Raw genomic sequence first — 17,533 nt, 5'->3', positions numbered from 1 at the left:
ATCCACCAATAATAACAAGTGCTAAAAACTATAGTAAACAAACAAAAAACCAAAAAAACGGACAGACAGAACCCTAGGAGAAATGGTAAAAGCAAAGCTATACAGACAAAAATCACACAAAGAAGCATACACATACACACTCACAAAAAGAGAAAAGGAAAAAAAAATATATATCTTTTGGGAAGTCTGAGGTCTTCTGCCAGCATTCAGTAGGTGTTCTGTAGGAGTTGTTCCACATATAGATGTGTTTCTGATGTATTTATGGGGAGGAAGGTGATCTCCACATCTTATTCCTCCGCCATCTTGAATGTCTCCCGCTTATCTATTTTATACATAGTATTTTGTATCTTCTTAATTCCATACCCCTATCTTGCCCCTCCCCCTTCCCTCTCCCCACTGGTACCCACTAGTCTGTTTTCTATATCTGTGAGTCTGTTTCTGTTTTGTTTTATGCATTCATTTGTTTTAACTTTTTAGATTTCACATATAAGTGAAAACACAGTATTTGTCTTTCTCTGTCTGATTTATTTCACTAACCATAATACTCTCTAGGTCCATGCACATCATTGCAAATGGCAGAATTTCATTTTTTTTATGGCTGAGTAATATTTCTTTATATATATTATATATGTATATACCTATATATATACATACCACATGTTCTTTATCTGTTCATCTGTTGATGGACACTTGGGTTGCTTCCATATCTTGGCTATTGCAAATAATGCTGCTAAAGCAATCTTGAGAAAAAAGAATAAAGCTGCAGATATCATTCCCTCTGACTTCAGACTATACTACAAAGCTACAGAAATCAAAACAGCATGGTAGTGGCACAAAAATAAACACATAGATTAATGGATCAGAGTAGAGAACCCAGAAATAAATCTGTGTGACTATGGTCAATTAGTCTATGACAAAGGAGGCGAAAAGCAATTGGAGAAAAGACAGTCTCTTCAATAAGTGGTGCTGGGAAAACTGGACAGCTACATGTAAAAGAATGAGACTAGAACATTTCCTCACACCATATACAAAAATAAACTCAAAATAGATTAAAGACCTAAATACAAGACTTGAAACCATAAAACTCCTAAAAAAGAACATAGGCAGAATGCTCTTTCACATAAATGGTAGTAATATTTTTGGGGGGTCTGTCTCCTAAAGGCAAAAGATAAAAACAAAATAAATAATTGTACATAATTAAACATTCAACAGTATTTTTTGATAGATATTTCTTAGTCAAAGTTATGTATGTAGGTTACCACTTTGATTATATGTTCATCTCTATGAAACTTGATATCATGGTTTTTAGTCATTGAAATAAATGTGACATGTAAATCAGGGTCATAGCAAGAAAGAGATGGTCACTCAAGAAGGGTGATAAAAAGAATTTAATGAAAGGACTGATTGGGATTGACATATACACACTACTATATATAAAATAGGTAACTAATAAGGACCTACTGTATAGCACAGAGAACTCTACTCAATAACCTGTAATGGCCTATATGGGAAAAGAATTTAAAAAAGAGTGGACGTATGTATATGTATAACTGATTCACTTTGCTGTACAGCAGAAACTAACATAACATTGTAAATCAACTATACTCCAATAAAATTTTTTTTTAAAAAGTAGGCAGGATAAAGGGTAATCAGCGAGGGTTAGTGAAATCCCAGAAACCTGCAACAGTCAGAAACTGTCACTATTTCTAGGCCTAAAGGAGCAAGGTGGGGGAGCAGTTAATGCAAACCAGCAAGATGTATAGATGTAGAAGAGTCACGTGACAAGCGCTTTGGTGTTTGATAGAAGATCACAGCCATTGCCAAACTATGGCCCAAAATGGGCCATGTTTCTCTCCTCCCAACTCTATAGTCTTCTGTCATTATCTCTCATTGGCTGAACTCAATAGGAAGCTAAAAGGCAAGGGGCCCTAGCGATGCAGTCTGTAAAGACACAGAGCATGGTGAATAAGAGTGGAAAGTGGATCTGTAAGGGTTAGTGGAGAGTATACAGCACACAATACTATTCTAATATCTAATACCTAAAAAATAAGGCAGAAAAAGTGGTTACTTTTTAAAAATGATATGATAAATAGTTCTAAGGAAGAAAGAATTTTGAATTGAAAATGAACTCCTTTTCCTCTATTCATTTTTAAATGAGATGAGAATTAAAAGGTTATGAAAAAGTTTGAATTTTCCTGCTCACAAGATTACTGTTAGATTTTGGTTTGTAAAACTAGAAAAGTTTATTTCATTGGTGGCTGTGCTCAAGAGCTATGGTAAATCAGAAAAAGGTGATTTTTACATATTCATAGAGCTAATGATATTTACAAAAAAGTCTAGAAGAAATTTCTGTGTGAATTAGTTACTGTTAGTCTGTCCCAGGGCCATAGTCTATACCAATGTTTTTCAAATTGCGTGTCACAAGCCATTTTTCGGTCCTGAAATAAATTTAATGGGTAGTGACTAGGACTTCTAAATGAAATAGTATACCCTGGAACAGAAAATATCAGAGTGCACTTTTTATACTAAGAGTAAATACTGGTTTGTGAAACTTTTGTTTTGATTACATATATATGAATATGTGACTGTGTTGGGATATATATTTCTCAATATGGGCAATGCTTTAAATTTGGAGGGAACATGGCCTATATTGAGAAATATATATCCCAACACAATACTATTTACTGGACTCAATCATCTTATAAACGTTTACCCAACAGTGTAGTAAGGGTGAATTGTATTGAAAGGCAATGTAATATATTTGTGTTCTCTCCCTACACAGTGCTAAAATTTGTTCCTAGGTGAGTAAATACATATGGAAATTAGGGTGCATTAATATATTTGATGTTCACCAATTCTAAAGATAGTAACAGTTCAAAATGAAGTGAAAATATCTTATTGCTCTATTACTGCATAGACTGGCACCCAGTGCCATAAGTCCCTCTGCATTCCCATCATCACACCTCATATTTACTTGCTGTTGGTAATAAGGGGGAAGGGAAATATTCTGCTAAAACGTCTTGAATAATATTGAAGTGATCTTTTGAGCTATAGCCAAAGTAGAGGAATTTCGGTATATGTATTAACATTAATCTGTATCTTGGGAATTTTCAGCTGAAAATATGGAACATCCAGAGAGTATTTAAAGAGGATAATATGAAACTACAAAATGAGTCACTTACATTGAGTTATATTCATATTCTAGCTTCCAGTTCTTTTTCTTTTAAAGAAAAATTAAAATTAGGTCACTTCTGCCTGTAACCTGCATAGTAATTAAATAATCAGTTATTTCTTATTTAGATTCCATTTCTACTTCTGCTGCAAAATTTCATTTTCTCTCAATATCTCAACATTAGCGATTCAACAGAATTATCTTTTGTACGTGGACAGTATACATGCTTTATATAAATAAGGGGAAGAAACATTTTGTATAAGCTGAAAATTATTTCAGGTCCTTGAAATCAAAATCAAGTATTTATTGTATAGGGGGAAACACCTTCATGTATTCTATATAAGCTTTCCATTTTGCAGTTGTTTTCAGAGACTGCCATTTTGAGTTATATTCGAATAGTGTTCCTTCTGACCTTTGAACAAGGATGCATGACTTAGTTTTTGGCATTCTTCCTAACAACACCCCAGAGGGCAGAGTTGTATTCTAGTGTGACATATATTTGAAAATGTCTTACACAGAGGGTAAATTTGATTTGTAAATGTATCAAGAACAGATTCAAAATAGGCTGAAACTTGCATTTATCTGGTTCAGGAAAATTATAAAAGTCTCAACTTTAGTCTTTCTATTGCTATTATTGGTTAAACCAACAGATTTTCTTAAACTTTGCCAAACAGAAGAGCAATGGGTTCTGAAATCTATCTTCATTTTAATTTTTCTCTCATTTTCTCTCATTTATAGTATAAGTTTATCTAACTCTGATTTCAAAGACTTTACCCTGACTTGTGTCAGTACAAGTTGTCAGAAAGACAACAGGACTATAGGCTATGAAACATGTCCTTCTGGTGCATACTGTGCTGCATTTGAAGCATATGAGAGCTGATCTTTTTAGGCTGAAATATGTCTATACTCCTGCAGTTGAAAGTACTGACTTGTCAAACATGGAGGACAAATCTTTATTAAGATTATGTTCAGGAATTAAAAAGCTTTCAGAGAAGAAGCAAAAACCTTTTACTTTTCTAATAGTAATAAACTAGAATAGGCTTAGAAATAGATCTTGAAAGGTTTCATTCAACTTTAGTCTACCTTTTCATTTCTCCTTTTGTACTCGGTATTCACTTTTAAGGCAAGTTTTACCTGGGTGTTCACAGATAAAAGTTGTAAATAATTTGTGTTTCACTTCATTCAGTATTTCATATTTTGTCCATTCCTGCATGGTCAAAATGGATTATACTCACACCTCCCCCATTATTTTATTGAGTACCAAATCACTGAGTATACTATTTTGAGTTATGTGTACAGTGTTCAGAAGACAAAGCCTATGCGCAGCCCTTCTAAATAGGTAAAAAATTTATAGAAACTGAATGAAGGTTTAATGCACATGATTGTAATTTACAGTTTAGTTTGAATAAAATGCATTATACTGAAACAAAGTCACTAGAGTTTTAGTTTACCTAATAATTGATACTAATTGCTTTCAAGAGATTAGTTCCCCCCAACCCCATTTATAATGGCAATGGAATAATTTCTCCCTGACATAGCACTAATGATTTTCATATTTTCCTTGTATAGTTCAAAATGTCATCTTGTTAACAAGAATTCTTTATCAGAGATAAAAATACATGTTACTAAATTGACAGGATAACTGTTTCTTTTCTAGTTTTCATCTCACTAATAAATGATGCCAACTGGAATGTTTGACTGCCTTCAATTTCATGGAAAATCAAATGACATTCCTTCTCCGAATGTGTGGTCAAATTAATCTTAGTCTTTTGTAAACTAACACTTGATAATCAAATAGAATAGTCATGTACAAGTAGGTTTATGTTACTGAATTAAACCCCTGAATTATTAGATCACATTAAAGTTTATTTGCTGAAATTAAGAGAATCTATGTACTATCATTTAGTCTTCTTTCTCTCTGTTCTACAGAGAAATGATGAAGAGGCAGTTGTGGATAGAGGTGGAACTCGTTCTATTCTCAAAACACACTTTGAGAAAGAAGATTTAGAAGGTAAGACTATTTTGGTGGGGGGGATACCTATTGGTGTTTCAAAGAGAAATGTGAAGTTTGTTGCAATGTGGAGAACTGCAAAAGTTGATATCAGAGTAATAATGGTGGTGGTGGTGGGGTGGATATGACTGTTTTGGTGTCCTCTGGAGTGCCAATAGTCAGTCCTGCAAACAATGAGAGGCATTAACTCATTCAACAGATGTTTATTGAACCTCTCCTATATTCCTGTACTGTGTTGTGTGCCAGTCTTTCAATAATCCTTCCTTCAAGGAGTTACAATTAATTGGGGAATGAAAAGAAAAATATTATGACAGACCAACATATTGGGTGTTATGTGACAGGGGAGGACAGGAGGAGCATCTAATTCACCCTATGTTGTCAGAGTAGGCTGTCACTGGAAGGGAGTTAAGAACAATTGGTATTCCAGTTTTACTGAGATATATATGAGAGAGGGCTGGAGGCATCATTTGTCTCTTCAGTAGGAAGAAGGTCAGATAATTCAACAGGGAGGTAGTATGGTCTAGCAGCTGGTAAAATATAGAGGCTCTGAAACCAGACTGTACTGGATTCAAATATCACTTCTGTCCCTTATTTGTTATGGAAGCTTTAGCTTAATTAGTTAACTTCTCTGTACCTGTTTTCTCTGTTGTTAAAATAAGGATAACAGTGGAATATATTTCCTAAATTTTTATGAAAAATAAGGGAAAAATACTTAGAATAGTCCCTGGCCTAAGAGTTACATAAGTATTGACAATTATTATTCCACTGCAATTTAATGTATACACGCCATTAGTTCATCTTAATTTTTTAACAAGAAATTATTACTAGTGAGATACAAGGTATGTGGTGTTTTTTGTCTTTCTGTTGAAAAGTGAAACCCAAATCATCTTAAGTAAAACTAATCAGAGATAGCTCCTAATAATCTACAGCAGCTGAAAAGTAAGTGTTCATTCCCCTTAAGAATTATAGCCACTTAAATTATGGTTAAATTCATTATTATTGGGTCTTATATTTAGTTACAACAATTAAATAACAGAAGAGTTAACATACTATTTAGAGACAACTTTCAACAACTATACCCACTCTGTGTTTGACATTTTGCTTGATGCACAGAAAGCACCCAAGGTCTGGAAAGGTTATACTTACTGGGCAGGTGTAGTAATTTGCATACTATCCATATTCATTACACAAATTGAAGGAAGCAGAAACTTGAAAAATCTAACCCAGTAATGTCTAATATAAAGCGAATTTTTCTTTAGATTTGAAAAGCAGCATAGTTACTGTCCTACTTACTTCATACCATGACTTAAGCTATGCTTATATTCACTAAACTCACACAAGAAAACCTAATAAATCAAGAATTTAGTGTAAAAATATACTCAATTCCAGTGAAACATCATCTTGGGTTTAAAGATTGTGATTGATAATCCACACACAGATAATTAACAGTTAACAGTAATTTATAAATAATTACAGTAAAATACTAAATGGTCCCTTTGAATGGAAAATACATAATACAAAAATAAGATTTAATAAAGTTACTTTAATTTTTGTATCAACATGTATTACATACGTTTCTTTTTACTGGGAATACACGTAACAGTGTACAATGCTTCTTAAAAGAGATTTCTTGTTGGCAAAACACAGTTGGATAAATCAGATTTTGTTCTGTTTGCTGATGTCTATAGTGGGTATTTTAATCCCAGAAGTGAATAACTGTGACTTAGTCACTGGTGATTGAAGTTAACATCATAGAATGCAAAGGCAACATTTTAGAATTTTGAAAGAAAATAAGGAAAACCTTATTTATGTTGACTTTCTTAATATTTGTTCTGCTCCCAGATCATATTAAGTAGATAAACATTCCAGTATTTGAGGATGCTGTGGAGGATTCTGTTGTGATGCATGCAAAGAATTAATAGATCTGTTAGTGGTTCCCAGACTGATTACCCTGAATCAGAAAATAATGCAGGGGCAATGAGGTGGATGTCATGGTTCAGGAAAAAATCAACTGGTAGCATATAATATAATATAACGTAAGTGGGAGAGCACCAGAGAGAAAGGTGGCATTACTGAGGATAAGGGTGGTGGTAGCTTCTCCTTCTGTGTAATTAAAGAAAAAGACCAGGGCACCACTGTTTTTTTTCTTTCTTTCATAATTTCCAAAACTTGAAAGCAACCAAGATGTACTTTAATGGATAAATAAACTATGTAGTATGCCAATGCAATGGAATATTATTCAGTGATAAAAAGAATTGAACTATTGACGTTTCTCTAAGGAAGATATACAAATGGACAGCAGGGTCATGAAAAGATATCCAACATCACTAACTATTAAGGAAATGCAAATCAAATCTGTAATGAGATATCACCTCGAACCCATTAGGATGGTTACTATTTAAAAAAAAAACAGAAAATAACAAGTGTTGGTGAAGACGTGAAGAAATTGGAACCCTTGTGCACTACTGGTGAGAAAGTAAAATAGTGCAACTGCTATGGAAAGCAGTGTGGAAGTTCCTCAAGAAATAAAATTACCATAGGGCACCACTTTTTAAGAGCTTCTTTAGTAACATAGATAAAATATACCAATAGATATTTATTTTAAATGAGCTAGAATTTGGAATTGCTACCCCAGAAATTACCTTCAGCTGAAGGGAGCTGCCTCTCCTGTGGCATCTGAATTCAATAAGTTATCAGAGAAGGAGTATAAAGGCCCAGAGTCTTGCCTCAATTTGGTACAATTCTGAAAGGCTCTCTCAGCTTCAGAGCCTCCTGTGGAGTCAACTGAGGCCATTATTGCAAATGTACCATAATTCAACTTCTACCAAATGCTGCAGCCCGCATTTCCTCACAGGTGTTACTGCTGATAGCTCTCTTCAACAGACTCCCTGAACACAAATTTCTGTCTCAGTGTCTGTTTCCTGAGGAATCTGAACCACTCATTGATCATTTTCCTGTTCCCTGAACCATACCAATAGACCTACTTGGTAATTGATAGGACCATCACATTGGTTTCTTAGCCTGTGGGATTAAGAACTATTGTAGTGGGTGAGAAGGCTCTGAAAGTACTTGCCTTGGCGATGATAGTAAATGAAAATCAGTATTGCATATGACAGGAAATAGCAGAGATTAGTGCCATCTTTATAGATCTAAAGTATGTCCCAGTCTGGCCACTACAGAAACTTGTCAAAGTCTAGACAATGGTGGTGGACTACTGCAGACTCGGCCAAGTGGTAGCATCAATTACAGCTACTGTTTCAGATGTAGAATCTTTTTAGAGCAGGTTAACATGACCACAGGTACATGGTATGCAGCTGTTGATTTGGCAAATGCATTTTTTTTTCTATTACTACCAAGAAGGTGTATCAGAAGTAAACATTCTCTTGGGAAGTACAACAATATACATTTATGGTCTTGCTCCACGGCTGTGTTAACTCTCCTACCCTGTATTATAATAGACTCCAAAGGGATTTGGACTGAGTGGGTGTTCTGCAGAGCATCATTTTGGTTCACTGTGTTGACCAAATGAACATGAAGTGGCAAGTATGCAGAGGCCTTGATAAGAAAGATGCACTCCAGAGTCAGCTTCTCAGTGAATCTGACTAAAGGATAACATTATAGGGTGTGCAACACTGTACTGAGCCTGAAACTCCAGGGTGGATGGATGGATAGGTGGGGTCAGTTTCCACATGGGCCTAATAAAAATAACCCAGTGCCTCTTCAGTTCTTTTTTTTTTTTTTTTAATTGAGCAGAGTTCCCTGTGCTATACAGTAGGTCCTTGTTGATTATCCATTTTAAATATAGCAGTGTGTACATGTCAATCCCAAACTCCCTTATCACTTATATGCGGGGAATCTAAAAAAATGATACAAATGAACTTATTTACCAAACAGAAACAGACTCACAGACTTAGGGAACGAATTTATGGTTAACAGGGCAAAGGGTGGGGGGCAGGGATAGTTAGGGAGTTCGGTTATTCTTAAACACCTCCATTCTCTCTTCATTGTTCAGCCGTGCTCAGCTTTTCTCAGAATGGATGCCTGAACTTTTAAAAAATTTAATGAATATTTTATTTTTTCAGATATGACAATTGTTATATTTTCTGCAGGCATAAGAGCAAATTAATAAGTTGCTAAAAATAGTATGTCATTAATAATTAGATGATAACAAAGAGAAGAAAATTCAATAGCTGAAGATATGTTATTATTTAGCCATTTTGACTGAACGGATCGATTTCCAGTCAAAGCAATTCTGCCCAACAACTGGATTGCTTTTTTAAAAAAATTCTTTTGTGGTAAAAAATTCATAACATAAAATTTATCATCACAGCCAATTCTAAGTGTACAGTTCAATAGTGTTAAATATATTTACAATGTTGTGTAGGCAGTGTCAGAACTTTTTCATCTTGGAAAACTGAAACTCTTTAACAACATCTCCCCATTTCCTTCTCCCCCTGGCAAACACCATTCTACCTTCTGTTTCTATGAATTTGACTATGCTAGATACCTCACAGAAGTGAAATCATGCAGTGTTTGTCCTTTTGTGACTGATTTATTTCACTTAGCATAATGTCATGAAGGTGTATCCATGCTGTAGTGTTAGAAATTACTTTCCTTTTTAAGGCTGAATGATATCCATTGTATGTATATACTACATTTTGTTTATCCATTCATCTATCGATGGACACGATTGCTTTCATCTTTTGGCTATTGTGAAATAGTGCTGTGCTGTTTGGCTAGTGCTGTTATGAGCATGAGTGTGCAAATATTGCTTCAAGACCCTGCTTTCAACTCTTTTGAGTATATACCCATAAGTGGGATTGCTGGATCATAGGGTCATTCTATTTTTAATTTTTAGAGAAACTGCCATACTGTTTTTCATAGAAGATGCACAATTTTACATTCCTACCAACACCGTGCAAGGGTTCCAATTTCTTCACATCCTCACTAACACTTGCAGTTTTCCAGGTTTTCTTGATAGTAGCCATCCTAATGGGTGTCAGGTTTTGATTTGCATTTTCCTAATAATTAGTGATATTGAACATTTTCTCATATGCATGTTGGCCATTTGTGTATCATCTTTGGAGAAATGTCTATTCAAGTCCTTTGTGCATTGTTTAACTGGATTTTTTTATGTGTTGTTCAGTTGTAGGAATTCTTTATGTATTCTAGATATTAACTCCTTATCAGGTATATATGATTTGCAAATATTTTCTCCCATTCTGTAAGTTGCCTTTTTGATCTGTTGACTGTGTTCTTTGATATGCAGAAAATTTTAATTTTTTGATATAGTCCAATTTGTCTAGTTTTACTTTTGTTGCCTAAGCTTTTGGTGTTATTTCCAGGAAATCCTTGCCAAATCCAATGTCATAAAGCCTTTCCCTATGTTTCCTTCTAATTTATAGTTTTGGGTCTTACATTTAGGTCTTTGACCCATTTTGAGTTAATTTCTGTATATGGTGTAGAATGCCTGCAATTTTATCCTTCATATTCCTGTGTTGTCTAACTTTACACTTGTTATAGCTTGCATTACTCCTTACAGGTTAAATTTTCCCCCAAATCACTGATATATAAAGAACTTCTTTAGTGAGAGAGAGACTGTTTGTTTTCCATGCTTTTAGCACATATTTCTAAAATAATACCTGCTATTTTTCTACAGTCTGAGAACATGGAAGATGCAATAAAACCTCAAGAATATTATTAAAAATTTTGTGTTCAAAACCTTTTTGTTGCTCCATACCAAATTGGTGCCTTCTCATCTTCTCCACAAAGAATAGAATGTCCATTCTGCCCATCCATTAGCGTTACCTGATCCCTCCTGGCAGAATAATTATCTTCCTCCTCCAGATCTCTCTTTCTGAATTTACATCATTTCTTATATTATTATTATGTATATATTTCTTATCATCCTTATTTGATTATAAGTTTGTTGAGGGACAAATCTGTGCCTAATACATATTTGCATTCTACCATGGTATCGGTCCAGCAGTTTTTCTTAAACTAGATAGGTACTAAAAAATGTGTTGCATTGAATCTCATTTATATATAATTCAATAATATATCACTAATCATGTAAGAAGTTAAGTTTATATACTGTAATTAGGTGCATAATTAACACTCATCAAATATGGAATTAGCTTTCAAATATTTAACATATAAATATAGGAGTTTCTGTACTAAGATAAATAAATCTAGTTACATTTTAATCTGATATTCAGGAATTCATAAATTTAAAACTTTAATGGAAAAGTTAAACTAATATTTAAATCTTGGCTATGAATTAAATTAAAAAGACATTTTCTTTATTCTGTATTGCTTTTAGCAGAGTGTAAAATACTTTTAAGTCAGGAATTTAATAGAGAAAATTATACCTCTGTCTTGATATTTTTGCTCATTTTATTTGAGATAAAAAATTTTGGTTTACTAGTTCATTTCTTTTGGGGACCACTTAATATATCGTGGACCTAAAGTCCAGAGATACTGTAAGTAAAATACCTAGCACAAAGCTATCATATAACGTAATTTTATTAATGATGATACCCTCCCACTTTCTTCATTTCACCCAATGCATTTCTGAGCTCTTAAGTTTACTAAAATGCTTTTCTGATCATAATCATTGTAATGTCAAAAGTGTTTTTTACTAAAAAACAGAAGATAGTAAGTGCTGATCCTATAATTATGATGCACTATTTTGAAACCAAAGTAGAAAATAATTTCAAAAAATAAAGAAAAAGCCAAAAATTAGGCTTAGATCTTTTTCTTTCTGATATTTTATCTCCAAAAATTGCCATTAGAAGGAAAAAGTGAATTCTGCTGAGAGAAGCAAAAGTTGGCTTCACAGAGACAGAGATGGGCTTAGAAGGATGAATGAGAGTTCTGAAGGCAAAGAAGGAAGGATCCGTTATATTCTGGGAATGGCAAATATGGTGTAGCTAACACATTGGGATTGTGTGCATGGGGGTAAAGAGTGACTAGAGATGAAGTTTAAACATTTGCATGAGGTAGGTCAAATAATGGAGAATGGATTAATTTTTGAAGTTACTCAGTGAGGCAAGTACTATTATCATCTCCATCTTACAGATAAGGAAACTAAAGCACAAAAGATTGACTTGCCTAGGCCATGACTAGCAAGTGTAAGAGCAGGGATTCAAACCCACAAGGGTCTGGGCTTTTAACAACTATGTTATAGAAGTAAACATAATGTGGAGCCTTGTTTTTTAGGTGACTGAATGGGGCGAGATGTCTATTAACTGGAAGACTGGAGCATATTTACTCACTTAATCATGACTATTTTTAAAAAGTTGAGACTATCCTATGAAGCAATAATGAATTCGATAATTAGTACCCCTATTACGATAGTTTTCCAAATAATTTTGCAAAAATTTGAGATATTTTGCAGTTAGTAAATTCCCATTAGACAGATTCATTTCCACAAAAGGGAAAGCCTGTCCCACTGGAGACTAGTTTTAATAATAACCTCATGTTCTCTTATTTTATATTCTTGTCTCTGCTGCACCATAGAATGAATAATCTTATTGTTTCCATGTTCCAAATGTCTTTTATTTGAAAAAGAAAAGAACTGTTTTTCCTGCTATTATGGGTTGTTAACTTTTGTGCAATTTACTATTGTTGATACAGGCTCAATGTCACTTGATACGGCAATTCTAAGTGGTATTTGGTCCATTGGTAATAATTAGTGAAGTTAATGAATTACATAGGATCCATTTAAAATTGTACATTCTGCCTGCCAAACACTTTGGATATATTTGAGGATGGGAATTAGGCAGATAGACTAATACTGAAGATTCCAGAAAAAAATAGCCAGTAGTAAATTTTATTCCCTAATTGACTATCTTTGCCACCTATGCACATTTCATAATGAATTGTTCTATTTTTCTCCAGGGTATCCTAAAAATAAGAACCAAATAAGAGAATGTTTTTTAACAGTCTGTAATAATGGAATTACTTTTATTCCTAATTAACTCTCAGGTGAGCTATAGATCATGTTCCATGTTTCTTCATATTAATTGTTTCACGTGATTTTTGTATGTAACCCACATCAATTTATTTTGATATATAAATTTATTCATGATATTTTGTCTATTTAAAGTGAGTGGTAACTTGCTAGTTATTTACAGTCTGCTTTTAGAGTGTATTGTAAATTTGAAAGATCTAAAGTATTCTAAATTTGGTTTATTAGACCATTTGCAAGTAGTTATAGACGTGTTTGAATGAGTATAGTAACAAATATTCTAATGTGTATATGTGGCTAAGAAATCCTGCCATGTATGGTTTCTTAATTTAGGGGTCCTCATTATATATTTTCCATCCCTAGTTTAGGATGCCTGTTTTTAGGCAGATGATTTTAGAATAAGAGCCCATATTGTTAATCTCCCTCATCGTTCCTTATAAATCTGGCTCTATTTACTACTACTCTCTACCTATCAAAGGCACAGTACAATATTTGAGGTATTTGCTATGTAATGTGACCTAAGACATATCCTTTGTGAATAAGGAGAACTGTATATTTGTGTGTGTATATGTAACATTTTCAATCAATTGCTATTTTAGAGATATATTAGATGAAAAGAAATTCCTTTTCATTACATTAAATATAATCCTATAAATATTAAAAGAGGGTATTTTACAGCAAAGAATTGATTCCTTTAATCCTTCTATATTTTTCTTCGAAAATATTTAATACTTTGAAGACAAACCACAAATGGCCAAAGCTTCTTAATATGTACTCTGTAGGTTTATATTAACACTATACTTTTGTTTTGAGTTTTCCAGACGTCTGAGACTTAAGTGCGTTGATTATTTAGTTAGACAGTTTAATAGTATGGGAATCATACTATGAAGGTGACATTGTGAAGGAGATCAACTTAGTCTACTTGTTGATTAAATTCTTAAATCTGTATTTCAGCTGCTAATCTTTCCCCTAGAGCTATCCTTCTTTAAATCTCCTCGGCTACATGTGATCATAGCCTCCACAGGTTATCTCCTCACAATAGAAGCAGGGGTGGGCTACCAGTCAATTAGGGCTTCTCTTGTGAAGTCATCATCATTCACCAATATTAATTAAGTGCTAATGGTATATAAGCACTGAACAAAATTTGTTTTATATTCTTTATTCTCCAAAGTGGTTTACATACTGGTGCTGTCAATAGGGCACTTGAGTTCTAGACCTCCTTGGGAAAAAATAACAGTGGCCACCCGGTACATAAATGTTTACATTTAAATATCAATTGAGATAAATACTGATAATACTGAACAAGTTTTAAATAGTAGTTGAAAGAGGTGATATTCTTGATTTTCTGGATTACACACACCTATAATTGTATCAGTACTAGCATCACTGGAACCTTAATAGAATTAAGTCGATTTGGTGTACCGGTATTCTGAGGTTACTTTTTGGAATGCTCTCTTTTATACTTTCTCCCGGTGACATTGTTCACTACCCCATCCTATCCTCCCTCTTTTCTGGCTGCCTAGTCATCCCTACTGCTCTTAGTTTGTCAGAACTGCTGAAAGCACAATGAAAAAATCTACTTCTTTTTCCTTTCTTTCTCTATCATTTCTACCCCTAATGAGAGCTTCAGGTGGGAAGATAATATAGAAAACCAAAATGATTGAAATCATGATTAAAAGAAAGTAAAATTTTAATTTTCTGCTGGTAGATTAAGCTTTTGTCTTGTCTCTGCAGAAGGAACATTATGAATATCCTTTTTTTATCGAAGTATAGTTGGCTTACAGTATTAGTTTCAGGTGTATAAAACATATTGACTCAATATTTTTATAGATTATACTCCATTTAATGTTACAAAATAGTGGCTATATTTCCCTGGGCTGTACAATGTATCCTTGTTGTTTATCTATTTTATACATAGTGTTTGTATCTCTTAATCCTATACCCCTATCTTGCCCCTCCCCTCTTCCATCTCCCTGCTGGTAACCACTAGTTTGTCCTCTATACCTGTGAGTCTGTTTCTGTTTTGTTATATATATTCATTTGTTTTATTTTTTAGATTCCACACATAAGTGATAACATAGTGTTTGTCTTTCTCTCACTTGTTTCATTAAGCAAAATGCTCTCTAGTTTCATCCATCCATGTTGCTACAGATGGCAGAGCTTCATTCTTTTTTATGGCTGAGTAATATTTCATTATATATATTATACATTATATATATGTATATACATACATATATATATATATATATACGCACCATGTGTTCTTTATCCATTCATCTGTTGATGGACATTTAGACTGCTTCCATATCTTAACAATGAATATTCTTTTTTGACTACTTTCAAAGCTGCTTCTAAATTACCTTTGGAGCATCTGTGAAAAAAGTATTACAGGCTTATTAGAAAAAGGATTTCTAATATCTAGCTAAATTATTTACAATTGTACCTATTTTTTCCTTTGTATAACTCAGTTTTTTTCATGTAATGATAAATTGCTGTTTTGTAATTAGATGACAATATGGCATGAAAGCATTTTATGATATCACAGTGATTAATACAAAAGTATAGTGTCTGCAACACCAATGCACTTAACAGTACTGATCATGAAAATGAAAGTCATGTTTACTAAGTTGAAATACTATTTCTCTCATGCTATCTCACTTTAATATTCTCTTAAGGTTTATTAATATGCATTCTATTTAAAAAGTGCTCTTAATTGCCAAGTATAGTGATCCCCTGTTGTCAGCCCTTTTGAAGTCTCAGTTGCTTTTAAAACTTTTGACTATACCTTTGTTTTTAGATCTTCCTTCTCTTCTCTCATACCCCTCCCTTGGCTTCTCTTCTCAGGTAGTCTTCCTTGGTATTTTTTTCTATTTTATCCACTGGCCCCTCTTACTCTGCCTGACATTTGTATGTTTTTTTCCCAAAATTAAAATTGTTTTATTGTTTTAAAACTATTTTAAAACAAAAAATTATTTTGAGTTAGAAAAGTCCAAGAAATATAAAAAAGTATAAAGTATAAAGAAGGCAAACAAAACAACCCCCAAAACCTACTGTTTAGAAGAAATACAATTAATATTTCTGAACAGAATTACAGAATTAATATTATAAAAGAATATAATTTAATTATATATCATAAACAAATGTAATTATAACTAAATTACATATAAGTAAAATTATGGTACAATTTGTAATCTTTTCAACTACTCTCTTTTCATTAAAAAAATCAACATCATTCCATGTTAATATTGATATTGTCCATTTTAATTATGCTTAGTATTTCATTGCATGATTGTACCGTGCTTTATTTAACCAATCCCTTATCAATGGACATTTTATTTCTCATTTATCTCTTTTAAACAAAGCTGCTATGAATTATTGTATATGTCTTCTTGTGCACTTTACTGATATAATTTTCAGGAGGATTGCTGGGTCAAAAAGTTATAGAGTTAAAAATTTTGATCTATGTTTTATACTCCCATTGACATAATATGAGAAGTTCCATCTATTTCTTCAAACCTTTGACAATTCTCATCTAACTTTTAACTGTTGGTTTCTCTCTATATCTATCCTTGATTTTTTTTTCCCTCTTATTCTTCATTCTCTCTCTGGATGATTCACTTCCTGGAATGTTATTTCCACCTGTGAGTGTTGTAGGAGTCCATATGGATGTATCCAAAATGTTCCATATGTGTCTTGTGGACTTTCACACAATGAATAAACCTAAGGTAGACACACTGAAGAAGATGAATATGACTAAAGTAGAGGTCGTCCTATACAAATATTAGTTGAGGAAAATGCTAAGGGCATATGTTGAAAGAACATGACTGCTAACTTAAGAGTATATGAAAGATGCTTATATGGAAGATGAAATATACCATCATTTTATGTTACACAGAAATAGTAGAGTTTTGTATGAGGAAAATAAACTAAGATGTTAAAATTTCCCTATTGGATACGACTACTTAGAAATGTTTAGTTTTAGAAATATTGGGATAACTTCTTCAACTACTGTTTATTTCACATGTGAAAATGAGAGGTCTGAATCAAGTGCTCTCTGAAGAATTTTCCATCTCTAAATTATGTGATCTTTAAGTGAACTTCCAGAGTATGCTTTAAAATTTAAATTTCCTGTTAACTTTGCTTAATATTTAAATACCTTTAAGTTTTTCAGTTCTCTGACAAGAAAAGTTCATTAGTTTTGAATTTGAAAAGGACTGCTCACTCTGTATAAATGGTTTAAAAAATGTCCTATTAATGATTCATGCCTCTTGAAAAGCACAGAAACTTATTCTTTACCTTTCATGAGGAAGAAAGAAATTTGAAGTAGAGTAGGTGTGGCAAAAAGTATCACCAGAAATAAATTTGTTAATGTAAAGTG

At 33.1% G+C, this 17,533-nt stretch overlaps 1 protein-coding gene across 1 annotated transcript in view; it reads left to right on the top strand.

Annotated features, from left to right (window-relative positions):
* Positions 1-17,533, top strand: part of SLC4A10 (solute carrier family 4 member 10) — a 225,578-nt gene that overhangs the window by 31,152 nt on the left and 176,893 nt on the right. The window contains exon 2 of the mRNA XM_022569866.2: positions 5,102-5,183. Coding sequence (XP_022425574.1) covers positions 5,102-5,183 — 82 coding nt within the window. The remainder of the gene's footprint in view (positions 1-5,101; positions 5,184-17,533) is intronic.

Source organism: Delphinapterus leucas, chromosome 8 (genome assembly GCF_059928025.1).
Source record: "Delphinapterus leucas isolate spDelLeu-1000000601 "Yukka" chromosome 8, BTC_Dleu_Yukka2, whole genome shotgun sequence".
Classification (NCBI taxonomy): domain Eukaryota; kingdom Metazoa; phylum Chordata; class Mammalia; order Artiodactyla; family Monodontidae; genus Delphinapterus; species Delphinapterus leucas.
Note: the sequence above shows the minus strand (reverse complement) of the source record. Positions and strands in the feature narration are given on the sequence as shown.